The sequence below is a fragment of the Paramormyrops kingsleyae genome, chromosome 15 (assembly GCF_048594095.1).
Source record: "Paramormyrops kingsleyae isolate MSU_618 chromosome 15, PKINGS_0.4, whole genome shotgun sequence".
NCBI lineage: Eukaryota > Metazoa > Chordata > Actinopteri > Osteoglossiformes > Mormyridae > Paramormyrops > Paramormyrops kingsleyae.
Window position 1 is genome coordinate 22,323,250 of NC_132811.1, and position 24,883 is coordinate 22,348,132.

The window sequence follows — 24,883 nt, forward strand, 5'->3', positions numbered from 1 at the left end:
AGTCCCCATCAAGTGATTTTTGAACTTGCATATGGTAAATGATGTAAAGTACACAAAGTACAGCGTTTTTTTTTTTTTCTGAGCATAAAGAGAGGCAGTTATACAGGGCACGTTTGACCCCATTTTGGGAAATATGGGGATTTGGAGGAACAGCGGCACAGCTCGCCCTGCACTTTGCGGCCAAACGGATTTTCCCCAGCTCCGTCCCGGCCAACTGTGACGGAGAATTTCAGCAGGCGGCATTGCGCCTTTCGCGGCCACACTGTGGATAGAGAGTGCAGGAGAGAGAGAGAGAGAGAGAGAGAGCTGTAGGGAGGGAGGGAGGGTGAGCGTGGCATGCACTAACCCTGCTCCCAGCCTCCTCGGGTGGAAATCGATACGCCGGTCGATGCACTGGGCTGACTTCGTACGTGGCTCAGGGAGCACGGCCAGCTGGGATACGTAAATTTGAATATGTGCAGCTTTATTAACCCATGCCGGAGTACAGGGGCTCCGCTCGCGGTTTCCTGTCACGGTGCTCTGCCTTCCCGTCGGTCTCGCCAGGGATGCACATGCCCCAGGAGCCAACAGCTAATCAGGATGACGTTCCAGCTGAGGGCCCCGTGCAGTCCTGACTGGCGAGAGCCCCTGTTAGCCGCCCGCAAGCCAGTGACCGTGTTTGGGGTGCAGGATGGAGCGCGATACGCGGCTGGAGGACAGTGAGGGTAACCTGAGTGAGGGCGCTCACCGGCAGGGCCATCGATCGCTCTTACTCCAACCCCCCCCCCCACCCACCTCGGCTCTTCAGTCTGGGACGTCCCAATCGGGGCTTCCGTCTCTCAGGGTGATGAAGCGCTCTCTCTTCAAGAATAACAGCACTTACATTCATCACAATGCTCTCAATATGATGCAGCACTGACATTTTTTTCATTCTGATTTTTTTTTGTGTCACACACACACACACACACACACAATATATATATATATATTGGGGAAGGAACAAGTGATGAATCAGTTCAGCTCATGTCAGGCTCCACTTTGCAGTTGAGTGAATGTTTTGATCTGCATCATGGTACACCTGGACTTCAGGCAGACAGAGCAGAATGCGGCCCTCCCCCACGCCCCCCACTTTACTCTCTTTTCAGGACTATAGTATCATAACAGGGGACCCATTGTCTGCTTCTCAGTAATCTCGTTCTGCAAACGTTTCGCTCTCGTCGGTGATGTGATGTGTATCGGAGAAGCTAGAAAGTCCCTGTGTGAGCCCCCACTCCATTCCGCAGGATGGGGGGGTCTGTCTGATTCCTTCCGTGTCCTATGGAATGGGAAGGACAAGCCCACCATAGAAATGGGAAAGGAAAATAATGGGGCTCATGGAAAGGGGACGGTCACGTCCGGAAGCATCCGGCTGATTTTTCGCAGCATCCTGCCAGACTTGTTTGATGGTAGCTGCCTTTCGACTGGTTCGAACCTGTGTCGGGCCCCATGGGGGCAGTGTGAACACTTTTGTCAAGCTGAGGGACTCGCAGTGAGGGATCAGAGGAAGAGGGAGAGGAAGACAGACAAACAACACCGGTAATGCCATCCATTACGGCGCTATAATTATGGTAAGTGCGGCTCAGGCGAATCAATATGGCAATTCATCAACGGCTTTCCGAACTATTTCGGTCCAACTTGTGTCCTTCAGCTGTGCGCTATCTCGCCGCGCATCAAGGCTCCGGCCCGCTTAATCCACTTTCTCGGGACGTCCATTACTCTCCCCCTAGCCCCTGCGCAATGTTAATCATGCCGTCGTTAATTGATCAACCTGGACAGCTGTCCAGCATGTATCTCCGAGACCCCACCCCCCCCACCACCCGTGGAGCACTTACGCTCAGATGCCCGGATCCATGTCGACATGGAAGCCCACCTTCCAGTAGCTGGATGCCCAGAAAATCGGATGATGTGGCATTTTTCTCAAGGGTGACTATAGTGTTCACCATCCAGAGTATCAGAACAGATAAAAAAAAAGATGGTTCCTGGTGTCGTCAGGAACAGCCCCCCTGGTTCAGCAAAAAGCTGATTCAATGGCATGTACACGCCATTGGTCTGTTACATTGTTGCCCTTTACCAATGGAATGCGAGCAAGACAGTTGTATCTCTTCCAACTTTGTTTCCTTGTTAGTCACAGTTTTTGAACAAAGTGGAGTCATGTCTGGTGTGACTTTCATTGATTCAATAGTTTGAAATCGAAAAAAAAATTCTCATTAGGCAGGATTCCGAAGAGGACTGAAACTGAAACGGTATTGGTTTTAGGGAACTAAAAACATTTCTGATAAAGTGATAATGTAGCTTATAAACTGGCCTTCAGAATTCTCTAATGTTCCTTTCTGTTGTGCCGCCCTGATACCCAGTAGAGGTAATGCATGTCCGCCTTTTCTTTGGGCTGATTTAACGTTGTCCTGAAAATTCTGGGCTTGAATATTCCCAAATTCCTCTGCCAAGCAGCAACTTCTTTTTAAGCCTGCATTTCTTGTCTTACCTACTCTGGCTTTCCAATTAGAGCTATTAATGGTAATCCCTACAGCCTCTGTCGCTTTGGAAAAAATATTACACTAAATGTGGCAGGCTCTGAATGGACAGGGAAAACACTTTCAAAATGGTTGCCAAAGCTTTCAAGATGGCTGCCAAGGGGCTGGCTATTTAGAGGTGGGAAACGGGGGCGTGAGGGCTCGATACTGCCGATAAATATTCAGGGGAAAATGGGGAACCTGATGGAATGGGGAACATTGCTTTGTCTGTGATGTCGTCCTAAACCTTGCTGTGTGTGTTTGCGTCTGCATATGTGTGTTTTTAAAAATAAATCAGAATTAACTTCAACTTGGCAGTGAGGACCATGGCAGCAATGACTTATGTGTCATCCAGCAATAGACACACTTAACATGATTCTCGTAGCGTAGCCTAGCCTAGCCAGGCAGGCTGCTTTAGCGGCTATGGTCCGGGCAAACGCGATTGAGACGCAGAGTGGGGGGGTCAGGGGGGCGGGCGGCGAGAGAAAGCGGCGGCGTGGCCAGCTTTCAAAATGGCAGCTTGAAGGCGCGATTTCCCGCCTTTTTTTTTTTTTTAATTTAGCATTTTTATTTTTAACGAACAAAATAATCGGCTGGAGTCCCAGGCGACTCCGCGTGGAAAGTTTTGGCGTTCAGCTTGGCAGCGCGGCAGCGAATCGCACGCGCCGGATTGCGGCTGCCGGGCTTCAGGAGGGATCTCTAAAATGGTGGCTTTCCGAGAGGCTCAGAAAATGGAGGCTGCGGGAGGGGTGCCGAGTAGATGGCCCCGGGTGCTTTGGACGCTTTAGGGTAAAAGAGGAGGACGGGGGAAACACGCACCCCCCCCCCCCCCCCCCCTCCCCCCACACTCCTGGCACAGTGTCAGGGCTCCATAGTACGTTTGAGAAACATTTTTATTGAATATTTTTCATTTTAATATCTCCTATAACATCAGTGACGATGAGAGACCGTCGCGTTTTGATTCGGCTGTCGAACCGTCTCAAAGGGTGAAGACAAAAAAACAGCAATCCCCCCCCCCACCCCCACCCCCACTCCCTCGTCGTTGTTGGTCCAACTGCCAGTACAGGGCGCTGCCAGGATGGGAGCGACAGCCCAGCGCGTTGGCTGGCAGCATCCGAGAGCCTCCACACAAGCGGGGGGCAGTGCCACTTGGCTGGGCTGTAACTGCCTCCCCAGGACCGGCCGCGCCCCCCCCCCCCGCCTTATGCTCCTTTCTCTGCTGCCCCTCAAATGATTTTTTAAATGAATTAATTTCAAAATTACTTTTATACACATAAAATACCGTACCTTTCGCCATAAATATAAAAGAAAACTGCATAAATAAATTTGACAAAAATTTTCCTGAAAGTACAAAAAAATCTACTAAATTATAGTGTCCAGATTATTTTTAAATGTTATCTTATCATACATGGTATTTATGTAGCTAAATATAAGAAATAGAAGAACCATTGAAATGATCAATGTAAATATAAATAATATGAAAAATATCATTATAAAACTTTGAAAGTAAATATAAATTGAGCAGTTCCATAAAGCCACAGTTTATTTGTGGAAAATATATTTTAACTGAGGCCATTTCTAAATTTAAATATTCCAGTAATAACGCATGAAAAATAATAGTGTTTACGGTAAAACGATTTGTCTTTGAAAAAGAATAAACAATAAATGTACAGTGCATAAATACATAGTAATATATGTATGTGAAATAAATCTGTGTATTATATAATTTACCGACTTTCTTTTTTGTGCATATATAAGTGTGTAACACATCAAAATACGCAGCTTATCAGAAACATCGGCATGGGCATTTACACAAGGGCCTCCTTCAGGTCCTCTGGGTTTTTTCGACGTGACCCACGGTCCTGGCACGATGGTCAGGATGCTCCCTTCCGTCGCCTGGCTGCCAGTGCGCGGCGACGCCGGCGGAATGTTCCGGAGACGGAGCCTCCCCTCCCTCCCGCCCTGGCTTGGACGAGGTGGCAGTGGCCGGCGGTCCGGCGGCGGGGCCGAATAGGGGGGTTCCCCGTGTGATGCTGTGCCAGTGGGTCGCGTCTGAGGCGGCGGCGGTGGCGGGCTTGGCAGCCTCCTGGCGGGCTGGGGTCGGCTCCAGACTGGGGTAGCGGCCAGAGGCTGCGAGTGAGGCGCGGGAGGGAGCGCGGCCTCTGCCAAAGCGAATCACCCAGACCAACCCCCCCCAGTGACGTGCTGCCAAGACCGTCGACACTTTCTGTTTTCATTCTCCAAGGGGGGGATGGAGACAGCGAGGAGGCCGGGCGGAGTTACAGGGCTGTGTCCGGGGCTCATGTGCGCCCCTCGCAGGCGAGGCAGGAATACAGGGCACTTGTTTATTTCATTGCAGCTGATTTATTTAGCCATTTGCCCCCAGAGGCTTGTTTATGTGGACAGTCGCGAGTTTGTTTAAAGGAGTGTGTGGTTTTGGGGCGGGCAGGCACTCGAATGGATGTACTGCTCTGTCAGGCCCAGATATTCGGGAGCAGTCGAGTTCCGCTCTAGGGCTTGTCAGCAGGTCGTCACAGGGTCGTCCTGGGGTCGTCATGGCCCCAGGCTCAGACCCACGTCACCATGCCACCTGGAGGACTAGCATGCTGTCCTTTCAGTCGCCCACGACAGCCTTTAAACTAGGTGCTTGTTTTACTCTCTGGGATGCTGTTTCCTGCATTGTTTGATAATTCCTCTGGTTTTGTTTAAGTCTCTGCCGAAAAGGCAGTGAGAGATGCTGAGTGGGTACCAAGATTGGGTTCAGGTGCTTGTAGGGTGTAGTACAGTGAGTATTATGGGATGTGTATTTCGCAGGTGGCCCCAGCCACTCAGAGGTCAAACCCAGCTATGTTTCTTGACCCCTGAATGCCATTGCTGTGGGGGTGGAGGGAGAGAGGTGTTAGACAGACGTAGGAAGTGTCGTACTAGGGGCCCGGACACATCAGTTCAGTTAAAGAGAGAGCCCTCATCAGCATGCGGTGCCCTGTCCAATTCCCGCCGGACTTCCAGTGCTGTGCCGATATGGATGCCTTTCACTCTGCGGCCATTAAAGTTTCTGGAATCTCTACACAGTCTCTCACACACAACTGACCCCCCTCCCCCTCAATATGTCTCCCTTCAGAGGTCTGAGGGGGGGGACATTACACATTAGATCCCTGACAGCTTCAAGTTCTCTCTCACAGCCCAGCTATTTAGAGGAAGGGAGAGGGCCAGACAGCAAGAGGGAGGGGGGAGACAGGGGAGAGAGAGGGAGAGACGGAGAGAGAGAGATGGGGGAGAGAGAGGGAGAGACAGAAAGAGGGAGAGATGGAGAGAGAGAAATGGGGGAGGGGGAGAGAGGGGGAGAGACGGAGAGAGAGAGAGATGGGGGAGAGAGAGGGAGAGACAGAAAGAGAGGGAGAGATGAGAGAGAGAAATGGGGGAGAGGGAGAGATGGAGAGAGAGAAGTGGGGGAGAGGGAGAGATGGGGAGAGAGAAATGGGGGAGAGAGAGGGAGAGTCGCTGAGCGAGGGAGAGGGGAGTAAATTGAAAGCAGCCACAGGCTGTATATTTCAGCGTATCCCTGGGGAATGGTGGGATTCAGCTTCCCTTCGCCTCGCTGGGAAAAGGCCAAGATCTTTTCCCCTCCCCTGTTCCTTCCACACCCCCCCTTGCTCTTTCCTGGAAATTGCATTCCGTATCAGGGGAGTCTGCATTTTGGAGGGGGCGCGTTAAACGGGAAGCTGAGGGAGCAGCCGCTTTTCCCACATGTTCCGCAGCAGAGGCTCGGAGTCAGCGCCGTGTTTCCCGCCCCCCACCCGCCTGTCCGGAAGCTCCCCGCAGATTGGGATTCCAGAGCCTCTTGGGATACTGTCACAGAAACCCGAGTTGAACTTTAATGACCCGGTTACTAAAAGCACAGTGCATGTCTCCTTATCGGTACGGTGCCCTCAGGTAAACCCGAACCCAGCCGACCCTCGGCAGAACCGCTCAGGTGCCCGTCTACACAGGCCGGGCTCTCTGGGTGGCCGGACGCTCATGTGGTGCCCTGTGACCCTATGACCCCGTGTCACCTTTCCCCATCTGTGGGGGGGGGGGGGCTGGCAGCACTTTAAAAAGACTGATATGAAAGTGCTGGGGGCAGAACTGGGTCGGCCTTTTACAGCAGCAAATCAGTAACCCAATATGGACCGCTTTGGTTTTGAGTCAGTTTGTGTGCCACCAGTGTGCAGGCGTGAGGGGGGGCCATGTGCTCACACAACGGACATACACCTGCTGCTGTTTTTGGGGTTATGCCCCTGCGGCCCCCCCAGCTGGACGGGTCGCCCTGCGTCCCTGCTGCACCCTTCACGCCAGGCCGCATACAGAGCTGCAGCAGTTTATCTGTTTGTTTAGTCTGTTTATTGTTCGTGTGCTCAGTTTTTGGTTCAAGGCCATGATGGTGCCCATCTAACCCCCCCCACCCCCCCCCCCCGTATGCACTCCCCTTACAGCCGTGTACTTTACTCTTTATCTCGCAGGCCGCTCCGCGCATGTGTTTAAATTGCAGACAGGACCTGTAAACATCAGCTGTAAATCCGCCCTTTTTCGTCCCTCCTCCTGATCTGTAGAAAAAGAGCATTATTTTAAGCAGACGTACGTTCTATAGACAAGAAAAATAGCCCAGACACCCCCCCCCCACCCCGATCGCGAGAGGAACCATGGATGAGGAGTAGAGCCACCAGCCGTCTTGTCCAAACATGTGGCGTGTGGTCGGGGAGTGGTCGCGGTCAGAGAGGTCACGGTCAGAGTGGTCGCGGTCAGAGCGGTCACGGTCAGAGTGGTCGCGGTCACTCAGACACGCTGCGGTCAGGGCCCTGTCCTCCCATCTATATGCACGGCCTGCCATCCAAGACCTTTCGAAGGTGCCCCCCCCCAGCAAACCCCCTGCCTGGAGAGGTCTGTAAGAGGTGGGTTCACAGTTGCGGCCTGTGAACCAGCAGCCTGGCTCTGATTCCCGCTTTCTTTCTCAGAAGACGATACTTCTGGAAACAACAAGGCGATCCGTCCGGCTTCACCTTCCATTGAGGGCCCAGAAAGGCCCGTTTGTGTCACTAAATGAAGTTTCTGCCTCCCTTTTATGGTGCCGTGTGTTCCCTGTGTTCCCGGGCCGCTGCGTAAAAGCCCCTTTGAGCGCCCGGTTTCGGCACACAATTGGATTACAGCGGCGCACTTGGTGAGAAGGCACTGGCCCAGACGGAGACCTGCACACCCCCCCCCCGCATGCATAATGAAGTGGCTCAGGGGGGGCGGCAGCCTGCAGATCGCAACCCTGGAAACCGGGCACCCTGGGGGGGGGGGCCGCCAGCCCTTCCAGAAATAAAATGCACATGTAGTGTTTAGAAGGTGCTCGTTACTGTTAATTTAGGCGTTATTTAATCGCCCGGATCGACCGGTTGAAAATGAAAAGTTTATGGACGTTCCCGGTGGTTTCTAATCACTGGATCGTCTCCTGCTCTGTCCGTATGGAACCTTCCAGCTCATCACAGGTCAATACGGTACCGTTGGCAGCCTGTTCAGGTGGCATAGATGTGGGCAGGGACCTGGCAGACAGGATCCCTTATATCCAACATCATCCGCCCATGTTGGTGAATAACGGACCGCATGGTGGTCGGTGGTGATGGACAAGCCGGTTGATTGGGCCGCGGTCGATGCAGCGAGATGCACGACGTGGCTCTTGTTGCTCACCAGAAGCGATCCGCGGCAACGGGTCCCAGAGGGATGTGGCGCTTCCCACAGAAAGGCCCGATTGTCGCAGACGCGTCCGGGAGGTCAGGGGTCCCCCGAGCGGCCGTGTTTGTGCGGGATGTTTTGTTTTATTGCCCGTTGTTGTTGTTGATTTCGAAGCGGGTTTTTCTATGTAGGAAGGGCCCTCGACGGGGGGTAAATGCAGGTGTGACACACAGAGTCTGGATCTCACGCCTCATTTGCATGTTTAATTAGCGAGGGGGACTCGGGTGAGAGCACTTCGTTGAGGGGGCACCGGCAGACTGTGTGAAAATACCTCCCCGCCTGCACCCAGCACCCACCGCCCACCCCCACCAAAAAAAAAAAACCCCCCGCTCTCACATATCTCTCTGCTGTTGCTGGGGGACGCGTTTTTTTTGTTCCCCCGGAGTGCAGATTGCCTTTGTTTTAAGCTGTTAATGCGAGCGCAACCCTGAACAGAATGCAAACAACTCTTTAAATTGTTTAGTTTGTCTGCTCAGGGAGGGGCACCCGGCCTTTTCTGTCCCACGACTTATGTCACGTGTTGTTTTGTTCACATTCGGACGCCTCGTCGTTAAGATTTTCCCATCACGTCTGCTTCCCGTCCTGAGCCAGCCCCCCCTTCCCCCCATGCCAAGTAAGTAATAGATCGTCCCGTTTTGTTTCCTCCCCCGGAATGAAAAGGGCTGGTCAGCCGGCGTTGAATATAAAACTTAAAGATTCAGCATGGAGCCTTCTGGAAGCTTTAAGCTCGCTTTCTTGACCGCCACACACACACAAATAAATAAAAGCAGCAGATGAGAAGACGATTCGCGAAGGCGGTCATATCACCATGGTTCCGAACATCCCCTTTTGTGGCTGTCCCAGTTCAAGCTCGGTCAGTGCAGCGGGCGAGGTCGGGTCTGCAGCGAGTGTCTGCCGAATTTCTCTGGATATGAGTAATGTTCATCTTTGTCCAACAAATGTATCTGCAGTGTGAGATCAATACCGGCGCAGCGGCCAAATCACGCAGGAGGTGTGTCAGCCAGGGGGCGCCTCCGTGCGGCAGGATGCTCCGGCACCATGTGCCACTGTTGTCGTTTCACAGCGATCGGTGCAGATTAGCAGCGCTCGTTAGAGACCTGGGCTGACCCACTTTAAGGGCTTGTTGTATTTGCTAGATGCAGGGTGGTTTGGGTTTTTTGTAAGCTCAGAAAGGTTCCAGCCCTAATGCTCAGTGCCCCGGCGACGCACTTTCATCTCGCTGTTGCACTGACGGCTTGCAGGCTCCTCCGAGCCACAGGCCCTCGCACAGACCACAGCAGGGTCACCTGCTCCTAGTCCAATGCCATCCTGGTGGATTTGATCCAGAAAGGATGATTATTATGAATCATCTTTTTTCATATGACCCAGGAGAAGGATGTGGGAGAGTCCTGTGATATTATTAACGTGACATACATTTATGAGTGTACACATTTACGTAACGGGCAGTATTATCCAAAGCAGCTTATATTACGTGTATGCAGTGCTGAGTATTATTACCCAGGCAGTTTATATAAAGCACCTTATCAGGAGAACAATGTTCGGGGTCCTTCAGGGTCAGACTAGGGCGGGAAGCCATTTAACATTTACAGTAGATGTTTAAAGGGTGAAATAATTCAGGCGAGTGGGTGGAGAGAAGGTTCAGGAGAGGTCCTAGTGTTCTCTCCCAGACTCCTGTCCGCCCCCCGCCCCCCGGCCACATGCCCTGAGACTGGCAGTCTGCCGTCAGACCGGCACGGAGACCCCTGTCATCGATCTCCAGAGCAGAGCACCTTCTTAGATGGAGACGCGGGTGTAGGGTTTCCCCCAAAATGCCGGCCAGGCCGTCGATGTGGGACGAAACACCGCAACTTATCACCAAACTCATGGCGTCCAACCAAACTGCGCTGGCATTCAGTCTTTTTCCTTTACTAAAATATGAGTCTGTAGTGTGATATAATACTGATATCCTGTCTGTCTGTGTCTGGCTGTATCTGTCTGTCTGTATGTGTCTGTGTGTCTGTTTATCTGTGTGTCTGTGTGTCCATCTGTTTGTGTCTGTCTGTGTTTGTGTGTCTGACTGTGTGTTTGTGTGTCTGACTGTCTGTGTTTTTGTGTCTGTCTGTGGGTTTGTGTGTCTGACTGTGTGTTTGTGTGTCTGACTGTCTGTGTTTTTGTGTCTGTCTATGGGTTTGTGTGTCTGACTGTGTGTTTATTTGTCTGTCTGTGTTTGTGTGTCTGACTGTGTTTGTGTGTCTGACTGTCTGTGTTTTTGTATCTCTGTCTGCCTGTATCTGTCTGTGTGTTTGTGCGTCTGTCTGCCTGTGTCTATCTGTCTGTCTGTCTGTTCACCCCGCCTGTAACCAAACCCAACATATCTCTTTCTTCTGCCTGCAGAGTCGGGCCAGACCGAAAGTCCGAACCAAGCAAGCGAGGCTGACATCAAGGACCAGCCGGAAAATGGTGAGCTGCCGCCATCGCGCTCCCATTGCTCCCTCCATGCCCCCCCCCCCCCCAACCCGCTCTGCACCTAGCGATGGAGCAGGTGTGTTAGTTCTGCTGCCAACACATCTCGGGTTTCATAGGAAGAATCTGATCTGCTGTATGGCCTGGATCGAGAGGGAAACCCTACCTTGCCCTGTCCAGTGCTGATACATGCTAGAAAAAACACACTTCTCGACACATTTAACATGGACCGCTGAAAGGCAGCACTGGGGGACCAGACTGAGCGTCTAGGTCAAAGGTCAAGCAGAGTGGGACGTTGACGATTGGAGATTCACCCGGCTTTTTAGTGGCACTGTGTTTGGGGCAGAGTACAGCTGCTCATCATGACTTTTGCTTCGGAATCCTTATGTTTTTTGTCCCCTGATACTTTGGAGCCCCTCAAGCTAAACTCCGTACTGTATCTTAGAAGCCCACGAGTTGCATTACACCCTGGCATGCGGACTGAGGAATCGGCCGGGAGCGCTCCCTGTTTGGAGCATTTTGAGTGAGAAGTAATATAGCTGCTCTGATATATCAGGGGTGGCCAGTCCAAGACAGAAAGGGCAGTTGTTTATGCAGGTTTTTGCTGCAGCCCAATAATTAGATTATAAATTAGAGAACTGATTGGATGAAGAGTTCTCACACCTGGATTTGAACAATTGACCTAAAAATCTCCATACACCCCAGCCCTTTGCGGATAAGATAGGCCACCCCTGCGACATTTCCATACTTGTCCAGATTTATCTGGCGGTCAGTGAGACACAGAATGCGGCTGAGGCTTCGAAGGCTGCCTGGGGCGTCCATCACACGGCACGGCAGCCGTTTCCGGTCAAACGCATCATAAGAACATAAGAACATAAGAACTATACAAACGAGAGGAGGCCATTCGGCCCATCGAGCTCGCTTGGGGAGAACTTAACTAATAGCTCAGAGTTGTTAAAATCTTATCTAGCTCTGATTTAAAGGAACCCAAGGATTCAGCTTGCACTACATTATCAGGAAGACTATTCCATACTCTGACTACACGCTGTGTAAAGAAGTGCTTCCTTAAATCCAGTTTGAAATGTTCTCCCGCTAATTTCCACCTATGGCCACGAGTTCTTGTATTTGAACTAATGCTGAAGTAACTATTCGGTTGAACAGCATCCAAACCTGTTAGAATCTTATAGACCTGGATCATGTCCCCCCTCAGTCTCCTTTGCTTGAGGCTGAACAGATTTAGCTCAAATAACCTTTCCTCGTATGACATTCCTCTAAGACCAGGAATCATTCTTGTGGCCCTACGCTGCACCTTTTCTAAGGCCGCTATGTCCTTTTTAAGATATGGTGACCAAACCTGTACACAATATTCTAGGTGAGGTCTCACCAAGGAATTGTATAATCTTAGCATTACCTCCCTTGACTTAAACTCCACACACCTGGAGATATACCCCAACATCCTATTGGCCTTTTTTATTGCTTCCCCACACTGGCGAGAATGAGACATGGAAGCATCAACATACACACCAAGGTCTTTCTCATAATCAGCTACCTTTATTTCAGTAGGTCCCATAAAATACCTGTACTTTATATTTCTGCTCCCTACATGGAGTACCTTACATTTGTCTATGTTAAATTTCATCTGCCAGGTGTCAGCCCAGTCAATAATTAAATTAAGATCCCGCTGTAGCTGCTGAGCCGCTAGTTCAGTATCTGCTACACCACCCACCTTGGTGTCATCTGCAAATTTCACCAGTTTACTGTATATACTGGTGTCTATATCATTTATGTAAATTAGGAACAAAAGTGGTCCTAAAATTGAACCCTGCGGTACCCCACTATGAACGCAGGCCCACTGTGACATCGAGCCTCTTATAACTACTCGCTGCTTCCTATCCGTTAACCAGTTATCAATCCAAACACTTGCTTTTCAGAAGCGAGAAGCATCTCCCCCTATCCTCAGCACCACATGCCCCATTAAACTGACCTGTAATGTCGAGGTAGGATTCAGGGGTGGTTCTAGGATTTCTTTAAGGTGGGGGACAAAAGGAGAGCCATAATAGATACAGAAGGGCCAACCTAATTATTAGCCAGTCATATGTTTTGATTCGGTGACTGACAGGGGAGAAGGTACTCCAGGGGCCAATGAGCTTTCAGCTGGGGCTTGCTTGTTTTTTGCAGATCTTTTAATGTGGTGCTCGTCGCAGTTTAGGTGGACGCACGCAGCACGGTGGCTGCCATCTTCCGTGGTGGGACCGGAGAGGGGGGGGCTCAGCCGCTGTCAAATGTAGCTGATGTCAGCTCGGCGTCGGCACGGGGACGAGCTGAAGGTCACCCCCTGTGTGGGTACATGCTGGCGTGCGGTAATGCCCTCCCCGCTCCCTGTAGTTGCTTCACTCACACCCGAGTCAGAGGATCTAGGGTTTAGCGCCCCCTTCAGGTTGGCATCTATCATGTCCATTCCTAAAGGCTGAGCTCGGGGGGTCTTGGCTGGTGCCCCAGACTGGGTTGCCACATTAGACACACCTGGACACCTCTGTCCCTCTGCTCCTCATTCAATGGCAGCCTCATCTGGATTCAGAGCCAGGTGTGGTTTTGGGGTCTGAGGGAATAGGGCTTTGCTGTGCCATTTACTTTAGAGAAGAGCGGCATGCTGGGTAGGCAACAGACTAATAAAGAAAGTTAGACAGACCCTGAAGTCGATCAGGTCTGGGGGGGGGGGGGGTCTTCTAGCCGCATCCGGGAAGCCGCAGAGCCCACCAGCCTCCACCAGACGCATCCTGCACGACCTGTGTTTGACCCCCCTGCCGGTCGCTGCCCCCCCCACTCCCAAACTGGGCTCTCCTCCCTTTGTCTTACCCCCCCACCCCCACCCCGGGCATCCCTTCTCCCCTCTTTTCCACCCTCCTTTTCCTTTCCGCTCAGGAAGGTGCGACATGGGAGGTGGGGGTGGGGTTTCCCTTTTACACCCTGACCTCCCTGGCCGGCGCTACGTGCCGATGGCCACCCTCAGACTTTTGGGGACACACTTCAGAGGGCAGCAGGAAAGCCAACAGGATGTCCTTCCCAGTGCTATCGTAAGATGCCTGGGGACTCCTGGGGACGCGGTGGTACAAACCTTCTCCTTTATTTAGTTTTTTATTTAGACTCCCATCTTGTCTGCGCCGGGCATCACTTCGGTGTGTTTCCGCATGCTGCCAGTTCACTGTGAACCCTGCGCCTTGGGGGCTCTGCACACAGCTGGGAGCGATTATCTGCGAAGGAACACGCCCTCCCCCCTCACCGGCGCTTGCCGTGCCCCCAGTGCGAGTCCCCACACCGCTGTCTCTTACTCCCCCCCTACCCCGTGCTCTCAAAGTCAGGGGCGCCGGTCCGCTCTGGGGTCGATGCTGTTTTCAGCTCGCGTCAGCAGTTTCGGCAGCAGCGAGCCATAGATTGCCCCCCCCACCACCACCCCCACCTCGTGCTTTTCATTTATTATTTTGCCAGCCCACATGCTACACGTCTCTCCGCCACAGCTCCCGTCACGGCTAAACTCATTTCTGCTGCCGGCTATTTACGATGTCCTCGCCGCCCGGTGCTGGAGGTGGAGTCTCGCCGGCTGCTCGACCCCCCTCCCCCCGAGCGACCGCCCTCCAGGCCCAGCTGCGTCCACTCCGACTGCCTGCGTGATTATTTATTATTAATCTGTGTCTCTGCTAGCCTGCCCTCCACAGGGAAACCACAGGAAAGCTGAGAGTTATATGAGGAGAGCCCTGAGTGCCTGCGGCCCCGGTGTTTAAAGCCTCCGCAAGGACCCCGTCTTCGGCACATGTGGGCTGCCAATCTGCCTGAATGCTTTTCCTGGTTTGGGCCTGAGTGTTTTCCCACCTTGTGGTGAGGACGGCCTGGCCCGTTTGGTGCGGGGGGAGCGCGGTCTCTGGATTACGCTCAGGGGGGGCTGACGGTTTCCCCCAAAACCACCTACCGACGGCATAAACTGTCAGCAGCCAAACCGCGGATTTATGCGTGTGAGGCTGGGTTTGGCTGTCAGGGCTCGGAAATTTAAAGGTGTTACTGTTAATGCGACCCCTGTAATGAGGGCGCTCAGAGGTGAAGGCGCCGGATCGGATGTGAGTGGAGGCGAGATGTTCCCAAGCTGCAGCCTACTGGTAACCGAGCCGAACTGTGACCGCACCAGCAGGTTTCCCCAGCCAGACCTGGTTGAGGTGCTTTAGGGTCGATAGGCTCAGTAATTAGGGCCCATCTGTAAACTCTGCCCATTCGTCTGACCTCCTAACCCACCACCCTACCCTGTCTCCTGCTTGCCCCCCCCCCCCCCCCGAACTCTACATTTATGTGCCTTCTGTCTTGGCAGGAGAGGATACATGGCTGATCTCTTGTACCTTTAAGTACATTGAAAAGTCTGATGTGTTGGAGCTGAGTGGCATATGTAATAAAATACCCTGGCAACGGATATCCCAGTGATGGGGGGAGCAGCAGCTAGGCCCGACCTCCCCCCCCCTCACCTCCACTCAGGGACGGATTACGGACCGGGCCAGCGGGGCCGCTGCCCAGGGGCCCTTGGGGTGCAGGGGGCCCGCAGGGCCTCTAGCCCAAAACAATTTGCAACGCTTATCAACAATGTATTTTCGTTTGTCTATTTTAGAGGGCCTACATTCTTTGATCCTCTGCCTACAAGGGCCCCTGACCCTATAGGGCCTCTGATGGAAACATGGAGGGAGGGCGTTTGGCTGCCAAGGGCCCTTGAATTGTGGTGGTGGTGGTAGTGGGGGGGGGCCCTCGCGAACGTTTTGCCCAGGGGCCCACACAACCTATAATCCATCCCTGCCTCCACTGGGTACTCCACTGGCACTCTGTGTGAACTGCGTCGGTCGGCTCTTTCACCAAGGGGCGGCTCAGCTTGTTGCCATGGGCCTGCGGGCTGGGAGGTCAGACGGCCCTGCCAAGGAGAGAACCGAGAGGCTGCTGTGAGGAGTATGTCATGCTGGGGTGCATGGCACATATGCTGGGAAAGGGACAGTGTATCTGTGCAGTGTGTATAGGACAGTGTGTAAGTACAGCGTGTATGGGATAGTGTGTCAGTACAGTGTCCATAGGACAGTGTCAGTACAGTGCATCAATACTGAGCAGTATGTCAGTACAGTGTGCATACAGCATTATGTCAGTACAGTGTGTCAATGCATTGTGCATAAGACTGTGTGTCAGTACAGTACAGAGCATCAGTTCAGTGTGTCCATAACAAGCAGTGTGTCCGTACAGTGTGTCAGTACCAAGCAGTCTGTCAGTACAGTGTGTACTGGACAGTGTTCAAATACTAAGCTTTGTATCAGTACAGTATATCAGTACTGAGCATTGTGTCAGTACAGTATGTTAGTACTGGACAGTATGTCAGTACAGTGTGTACAGGACAATTTGTCAGTACTAAGTATTGGGCAGTGTGTCAGTAAGGTATGTCAGTACTAAGCAGTGTGTCAGTACGGTGTGCATAGGACAGTGTGTCAGTACGGTGTGCATAGGACAGTGTGTCAGTACAGTGTTTCAGTACTGGGCAGTGTGTCTGTACAGTGTTCATAGGACTGTGTGTCAGTACCGAGCAGTGTGTCAGTACCAAGCAGTGTGTCAGTACATTGTGTCAGTACACTGCGCATGAATGACAGGACCCTCGCTTCCTTGCATTATTTAACACCCCATCCTGCCTCATTTCCATCCTCTTTCCCTGTCTTGCCAGTTGTTACCCTGTCACTAACGCCCACCCTCCTCTGTCTGTGTCTCAGGGCATCTGGGCTTCCAGGACAGTTTCGTCACGCCGGGTGTCTTCAGCGTCACTGAGCTTGTGCGAGTCTCCCAGAGTAAGTGCCCTTCCCTTCCTCTGGCTTCGACAAGCCAGTCCCTGTTTCTATGCTTTTTACATTATTAGTAAGCAAGTTTGGGTAATGCCCCCACCTGATTCACACTCAGCTAGTATTCTGTTTAGCTCATGTTCAGTGAGGGGGTGCCCAAGATACACCAGCCTGTTAATTAAAGGGTTTCCAAACACACCACTGGTTAACTGCACTGCCTAATCTCGCCGCTCTTCCCCGTCACAGTAATCCATGTCCCACTGAACACCCCAGACACTTAAGACCAGAGAAAGGAGATTATTGAAGGTGCGGGAGGGCTGAGAGAGGGGTGGACAGGAAGGAGAGGGACACAGGTGGAGAGGGGGTGTGTGTGTGTGTGTGGGGGGGGGGGGGGGCGACCTTTAAAATCTGCCGACGTGCACGGCGGAGAGTGACAGAGCGGCCGATCCATACAGCGCTGTCGATAGACGCTAACAATAGCGTGGCCAAGATGCCCGTCAGCACTCACAGGGGCGGCCCGATCAAAGGCGCATCGATCACGTGGGGTGTGGGGGTCCTCGGTACCCCACCCTGGACCTGGGGCCAAAGGTTGGGGGGCACATTCTCAGACGTGTACTTTGGGGGTGAGCCTTCAAGTCTGGCCGGCCGGCTAACCCCAGAGAGGGGTGAGCAGGGAGGGGTCTGTCGCCGGTGTCATGGGGGTGTGGGGGTAGGGGTTAAAGCTCTGAGAGTGTGGCTCCTGGGGCAGGGGGGACGGGTATTAGTCCGATTAGCCCAGCTAGCTGGGCCCCGCATCAGAAGTCCTGGCATATGATTGTAACAAGATTAAGGAATATGCATAATTGATCCAGCTCTGGGAAAGAATCCGCTTTTATCCTAACATCTGTGACACGGGGGAGTAAGGCCGACACTGGGTGGCAAGTGCTCCCCCCCACCCTGCCCACCCTTTACTTCCCTCCTTAGCCCCCCTCCTTGCCATACTTGCCATAGCTGGGTGACTTCTGGCTGGGGCAGGGGGACACTGCCGATATTGGACCAGTGGAGTTTGGGGGGGGGGGCTCTTTTCGTTTTTGAAATTAGCGTTTCTGTACAAGGGCTCATCTCTCCCATGGAGGGGCTGGTCACGGGGTGTGGCCACACACTGAGTGTAGCGATGCAGGGTAACAGCTGGGTAGCTCGGAATGCTACCCAGGAGGGCAGTATGACGGTGTAGGGGTGGCGGCTTGAGGGCAGTGTGAGGGCGTAGGGGTGGCAGCGTGAGGGTAGCTGGAGGGCAGTGTGAGGGCGTAGGGGTGGCAGCGTGAGGGCAGTGTGAGGGCGTAGGGGTGGCAGCGTGAGGGCAGCGGCGTGAGGGCAGTGTGAGGGCGTAGGGGTGGCGGCGTGAGGGCGTAGGGGTGGCGGCGTGAGGGCAGTGTGAGGGCGTAGGGGTGGCGGCGTGAGGGCAGTGTGAGGGCGTAGGGGTGGCAGCGTGAGGGCAGCGGCGTGAGGGCAGTGTGAGGGCGTAGGGGTGGCGGCGTGAGGGCAGTGTGAGGGCGTAGGGGTGGCGGCGTGAGGGCAGTGTGAGGGCGTAGGGGTGGCGGCGTGAGGGCAGTGTGAGGGCGTAGGGGTGGTGACGTGAGGGCAGTGTGAGGGCGTAGGGGTGGTGACATGAGGGTAGCTGGAGGGCAGTGTGAGGGTGTAGGGGTGGCGGCGTGAGGGCAGTGTGAGGGCGTAGGGGTGGTGACGTGAGGGCAGTGTGAGGGCGTAGGGGTGGCGGCGTGAGGGCAGTGTGAGGGCGTAGGGGTGGTGACGTGAGGGCAGTGTGAGGGCGTAGGGGTGGTGACATGAGGGTAGCTGGAGGGCAGTGTGAGGGTGTAGGGGTGGCGGCGTGAGGGCAGTGTGAGGGCGTAGGGGTGGTGACGTGAGGGCAGTGTGAGGGCGTAGGGGTGGCGGCGTGAGGGCAGTGTGAGGGCATAGGGATGGTGACGTGAGGGTAGCTGGAGGGCAGTGTGAGGGCGTAGGGGTGGCGGTGTGAGGGCAGTGTGAGGGCGTAGGGGTGGTGACGTGAGGGCAGTGTGAGGGCGTAGGGGTGGTGACATGAGGGTAGCTGGAGGGCAGTGTGAGGGTGTAGGGGTGGCGGCGTGAGGGCGTAGGGGTGGGGGCATGAGGGCAGTGTGAGGGCGTAGGGGTGGCGGCGTGAGGGCAGTGTGAGGGCGTAGGGGTGGTGATATGAGGGTAGTGTGAGGGCGTAGGGGTGGTGACGTGAGGGCAGTGTGAGGGCGTAGGGGTGGTGACATGAGGGTAGCTGGAGGGCAGTGTGAGGGCGTAGGGGTGGCGGCGTGAGGGCAGTGTGAGGGCGTAGGGGTGGCGGCGTGAGGGCGTAGGGGTGGTGACGTGTGGGTAGCTGGAGGGCAGTGTGAGGGCGTAGGGGTGGTGACGTGTGGGTAGCTGGAGGGCAGTGTGAGGGCGTAGGGGTGGTGACGTGTGGGTAGCTGGAGGGCAGTGTGAGGGCGTAGGGGTGGTGACGTGTGGGTAGCTGGAGGGCAGTGTGAGGGCGTAGGGGTGGCGGCTTGAGGGCAGTGTGAGGGCGTAGGGGTGGCAGCGTGAGGGCAGCAGCGTGAGGGCAGTGTGAGGGCGTAGGGGTGGCGGCGTGAGGGCAGTGTGAGGGCGTAGGGGTTGCGGCGTGAGGGTAGCTGGAGGGCAGTGTGAGGGCGTAGGGGTGGCGGCGTGAGGGCAGTGTGAGGGCGTAGGGGTGGCGGCGTGAGGGCAGTGTGAGGGCGTAGGGGTGGCGGCGTGAGGGCAGTGTGAGGGCGTAGGGGTGGCGGCGTGAGGGCAGTGTGAGGGCGTAGGGGTGGCGGCGTGAGGGCAGTGTGAGGGCGTAGGGGTGGTGACGTGAGGGCAGTGTGAGGGCGTAGGGGTGGTGACATGAGGGTAGCTGGAGGGCAGTGTGAGGGTGTAGGGGTGGCGGCGTGAGGGCAGTGTGAGGACGTAGGGGTGGTGACATGAGGGCAGTGTGAGGGCGTAGGGGTGGCGGCGTGAGGGCAGTGTGAGGGCATAGGGATGGTGACGTGAGGGTAGCTGGAGGGCAGTGTGAGGGCGTAGGGGTGGCGGCGTGAGGGCAGTGTGAGGGCGTAGGGGTGGTGACGTGAGGGCAGTGTGAGGGCGTAGGGGTGGTGACATGAGGGTAGCTGGAGGGCAGTGTGAGGGTGTAGGGGTGGCGGCGTGAGGGCAGTGTGAGGGCGTAGGGGTGGTGACGTGAGGGCAGTGTGAGGGCGTAGGGGTGGCGGCGTGAGGGCAGTGTGAGGGCATAGGGATGGTGACGTGAGGGTAGCTGGAGGGCAGTGTGAGGGTGTAGGGGTGGCGGCGTGAGGGCGTAGGGGTGGCGGCATGAGGGCAGTGTGAGGGCGTAGGGGTGGCGGCGTGAGGGCAGTGTGAGGGCGTAGGGGTGGTGATATGAGGGTAGTGTGAGGGCGTAGGGGTGGTGACGTGAGGGTAGCTGGAGGGCAGTGTGAGGGCGTAGGGGTGGTGACGTGTGGGTAGCTGGAGGGCAGTGTGAGGGCGTAGGGGTGGTGACGTGTGGGTAGCTGGAGGGCAGTGTGAGGGCATAGGGGTGGTGACGTGAGGGCAGTGTGAGGGCGTAGGGGTGGCGGCGTGAGGGCAGTATGAGGGCGTAGGGGTGGCGGCGTGAGGGCAGTGTGAGGGTGTAGGGGTGGTGACGTGAGGGCAGTGTGAGGGCGTAGGGGTGGCAGCGTGAGGGCAGTGTGAGGGCGTAGGGATGGTGACGTGAGGGTAGCTGGAGGGCAGTGTGAGGGCGTAGGGGTGGTGACGTGAGGGTAGCTGGAGGGCAGTGTGAGGGCATATGGGTGGCGGCATGAGGGCAGTGTGAGGGCGTTGGGGTGGCGGCGTGAGGGCAGTGTGAGGGCGTAGGGGTGGTGACGTGAGGGTAGCTGGAGGGCAGTGTGAGGGCGTAGGGGTGGTGACATGAGGGTAGTGTGAGGGCGTGGGGGTGGTGACGTGAGGGCAGTGTGAGGGCGTAGGGGTGGTGACATGAGGGTAGCTGGAGGGCAGTGTGAGGACGTAGGGGTGGCGGCATGAGGGCAGTTTGAGGGCAGTGTGAGTGCGTAGGGGTGGTGGCATGAGGGCAGTGTGAGTGCGTAGGGGTGGCGGCGTGAGGGCAGTGTGAGTGCGTAGGGGTGGCGGCGTGAGGGCAGTGTGAGGGCGTAGGGGTGGCGGCGTGAGGGCAGTGTGAGTGCGTAGGGGTGGCAGCGTGAGGGCAGTGTGAGGGCATGGGTAGGTGGCATGAGGGTAGTGGGAGGGCAGTGTGAGGGCGTAGGGGTGGTGGCATGAGGGCAGTGTGAGGGCGTAGGGGTGGCGGCGTGAGGGCAGTGTGAGGGCATGGGTAGGTGGCATGAGGGTAGTGGGAGGGCAGTGTGAGGGCGTAGGGGTGGCGGCGTGAGGGCAGTGTGAGGGCGTAGGGGTGGTGACATGAGGGTAGCTGAAGGGCAGTGTGAGGGCGTAGGGATGGTGACGTGAGGGCAGTGTGAGGGCGTAGGGATGGTGACGTGAGGGCAGTGTGAGGGCGTAGGGATGGTGACGTGAGGGTAGTGTGAGGGCGTAGGGGTGGCAGCGTGAAGGTAGCAGGAGGGCAGTGTGAGGGCAATGATAGGGCAGTGTGGGGGTGTAGGGGTGGCGGCATGAGGGTAGTGTGAGGGCGTAGTGGTGGTGACGTGAGGGCAGTGTGAGGGCGTAGGGGTGGTGACATGAGGGTAGCTGGAGGGCAGTGTGAGGACGTAGGGGTGGCGGCATGAGGGCAGTGTGAGGGCAGTGTGAGGGCGTAGGGATGGTGACGTGAGGGCAGTGTGAGGGCGTAGGGATGGTGACGTGAGGGTAGTGTGAGTGCGTAGGGGTGGCGGCTTGAGGGCAGTGTGAGGGCATGGGTAGGTGGCATGAGGGTAGTGTGAGTGCGTAGGGGTGGCGGCGTGAGGGCAGTGTGAGGGCGTAGGGGTGGCGGCGTGAGGGCAGTGTGAGTGCGTAGGGGTGGCAGCATGAGGGCAGTGTGAGGGCATGGGTAGGTGGCATGAGGGTAGTGGGAGGGCAGTGTGAGGGCGTAGGGGTGGTGGCATGAGGGCAGTGTGAGGGCGTAGGGGTGGCGGCGTGAGGGCAGTGTGAGTGCGTAGGGGTGGCGGCTTGAGGGCAGTGTGAGGGCATGGGTAGGTGGCATGAGGGTAGTGGGAGGGCAGTGTGAGGGCGTAGGGGTGGTGACATGAGGGCAGTGTGAGGGCATGGGTAAGTGGCATGAGGGTAGTGGGAGGGCAGTGTGAGGGCATAGGGGTGGCGGCGTGAGGGCAGTGTGAGGGCGTAGGGGTGGTGACATGAGGGTAGCTGGAGGGCTGTGTGAGGGCGTAGGGATGGTGACGTGATGGCAGTGTGAGGGCATAGGGATGGTGACGTGAGGGCAGTGTGAGGGCGTAGGGATGGTGACGTGAGGGCAGTGTGAGGGCGTAGGGGTGGTGATGTGAGGGTAGCTGGAGGGCAGTGTGAGGGCAATGATAGGGCACTGTGGGGGTGTAGGGGTGGCGGCAGGAGGGCAGTGTGAGGGCGTAGGGGTGGCAGCGTGAGGGCAGTGTGAGGGCGTAGGGGTGATGACATGAGGGTAGCTGGAGGGCAGTGTGAGGACGTAGGGGTGGCGGCATGAGGGCAGTGTGAGGGCAGTGTGAGTGCGTAGGGGTGGCAGCGTGAGGGCAGTGTGAGGGCGTAGGGGTGGTGGCATGAGGGCAGTGTGAGGGTGTAGGGGTGGCGGCGTGAGGGCAGTGTGAGTGCGTAGGGGTGGCGGCTTGAGGGCAGTGTGAGGGCATGGGTAGGTGGCATGAGGGTAGTGGGAGGGCAGTGTGAGGGCGTAGGGGTGGTGGCATGAGGGCAGTGTGAGGGCATGGGTAGGTGGCATGAGGGTAGTGGGAGGGCAGTGTGAGGGCTTAGGGCTGGCGGCGTGAGGGCAGTGTGAGGGCGTAGGGGTGGTGACATGAGGGTAGCTGGAGGGCAGTGTGAGGGCGTAGGGATGGTGACGTGAGGGCAATGTGAGGGCGTAGGGGTGGTGATGTGAGGGTAGCTGGAGGGCAGTGTGAGGGCAATGATAGGGCACTGTGGGGGTGTAGGGGTGGCGGCAGGAGGGCAGTGTGAGGGCGTAGGGGTAGTGGCATGAGGGCAGTGTGAGTGCGTAGTGGTGGCGGCGTGAGGGCAGTGTGAGGGCGTAGGGGTGGTGATATGAGGGTAGCTGGAGGGCAGTGTGAGGGCGTAGGGGTGGTGAGATGTGGGTAGCTGGAGGGCATTGTGAGGGCGTAGGGGTGGCGGCATGAGGGCAGTGTGAGGGCGTAGGGGTGGCGGCGTGAGGGCGTAGGGGTGGTGACGTGTGGGTAGCTGGAGGGCAGTGTGAGGGCGTAGGGGTGGTGACGTGTGGGTAGCTGGAGGGCAGTGTGAGGGCGTAGGGGTGGTGGCGTGAGGGCGTAGGGGTGGTGACGTGTGGGTAGCTGGAGGGCAGTGTGAGGGCGTAGGGGTGGTGACGTGTGGGTAGCTGGAGGGCAGTGTGAGGGCGTAGGGATGGTGACGTGAGGGTAGCTGGAGGGCAGTGTGAGGGCGTAGGGGTGGCGGCGTGAGGGCAGTGTGAGGGCATAGGGGTGGCGGCATGAGGGTAGTGTGTGGGCGTTGGGCTGGTGACATGAGGGCAGTGTGAGGGCGTAGGGGTGGCGGCGTGAGGGCAGTGTGAGGGCGTAGGGGTGGCGGCGTGAGGGCAGTGTGAGGGCATAGGGGTGGCGGCGTGAGGGCAGTGTGAGGGCGTAGGGGTGGTGACGTGTTGGTAGCTGGAGGGCAGTGTGAGGGCGTAGGGATGGTGACGTGAGGGTAGCTGGAGGGCAGTGTGAGGGCGTAGGGGTGGCGGCGTGAGGGCAGTGTGAGTGCGTAGGGGTGGCAGCGTGAGGGCAGCGGCGTGAGGGCAGTGTGAGGGCATAGGGGTGTCAGCGTGAGGGCAGAGTGTGGGCGGGTGGCATGATGGCAAAGTGAGGGTGGGTGGTGTGAGGGCAAATTGATGGCAGTGTGAACGCAGCATGAGGGCGGCTGTATGAGGGCAGCGGTGTGAGGGCGGTGGTGTGAGGGCGGCGGTGTGAGGGCGGCGGCGTGAGGATGGTGGTGTGAGGGTGGCGGCGTGAGGATGGTGGTGTGAGGGTGGCGGCGTGAGGATGGTGGTGTGAGGGCGGCGGCGTGAGGATGGTGGCGTGAGGGTGGCGGTGTGAGGATGGCAGTGTGAGGGTGGTGGCGTGAGGGCGTGGTGACGTGTGGGCGGCGTGAGGGCGGCGGTGTGAGGATGGTGGTGTGAGGGTGGCGGCGTGAGGGCGGCGGCGTGAGGGCGGCGGCGTGAGGGCAGTGTCAGTGCGTAGGGGTGGCGGCTTGAGGGCAGTGTGAGGGCATGGGTAGGGCACTGTGGGGGTGTAGGGGTGGCGGCAGGAGGGCAGTGTGAGGGCGTAGGGGTGGCGGCATGAGGGCAGTGTGAGGGCGTAGGGGTGGCGGCGTGAGGGCGTAGGGGTGGTGACGTGTGGGTAGCTGGAGGGCAGTGTGAGGGCGTAGGGGTGGTGACGTGTGGGTAGCTGGAGGGCAGTGTGAGGGCGTAGGGGTGGTGGCGTGAGGGCGTAGGGGTGGTGACGTGTGGGTAGCTGGAGGGCAGTGTGAGGGCGTAGGGGTGGTGACGTGTGGGTAGCTGGAGGGCAGTGTGAGGGCGTAGGGATGGTGACGTGAGGGTAGCTGGAGGGCAGTGTGAGGGCGTAGGGGTGGCGGCGTGAGGGCAGTGTGAGGGCATAGGGGTGGCGGCATGAGGGTAGTGTGTGGGCGTTGGGCTGGTGACATGAGGGCAGTGTGAGGGCAGTGTGAGGGCGTAGGGGTGGCGGCGTGAGGGCAGTGTGAGGGCGTAGGGGTGGCGGCGTGAGGGCAGTGTGAGGGCATAGGGGTGGCGGCGTGAGGGCAGTGTGAGGGCGTAGGGGTGGTGACGTGTTGGTAGCTGGAGGGCAGTGTGAGGGCGTAGGGATGGTGACGTGAAGGTAGCTGGAGGGCAGTGTGAGGGCGTAGGGGTGGCGGCGTGAGGGCAGTGTGAGTGCGTAGGGGTGGCAGCGTGAGGGCAGCGGCGTGAGGGCAGTGTGAGGGCATAGGGGTGTCAGCGTGAGGGCAGAGTGTGGGCGGGTGGCATGATGGCAAAGTGAGGGTGGGTGGTGTGAGGGCAAATTGATGGCAGTGTGAACGCAGCATGAGGGCGGCTGTATGAGGGCAGCGGTGTGAGGGCGGTGGTGTGAGGGCGGCGGCGTG

General features: G+C 56.7%; 1 protein-coding gene across 12 annotated transcripts in view; it reads left to right on the plus strand.

Annotated features, from left to right (window-relative positions):
* nfia (nuclear factor I/A) overlaps window positions 1-24,883 on the plus strand; it is a 159,646-nt gene that overhangs the window by 102,680 nt on the left and 32,083 nt on the right. For all 12 annotated transcript variants that reach the window (XM_023813232.2, XM_072699576.1, XM_072699583.1 and 9 more), the window contains exons 3-4: window positions 10,653-10,718; window positions 16,496-16,570. In XM_023813232.2, coding sequence (XP_023669000.1) covers window positions 10,653-10,718; window positions 16,496-16,570 — 141 coding nt within the window. The remainder of the gene's footprint in view (window positions 1-10,652; window positions 10,719-16,495; window positions 16,571-24,883) is intronic.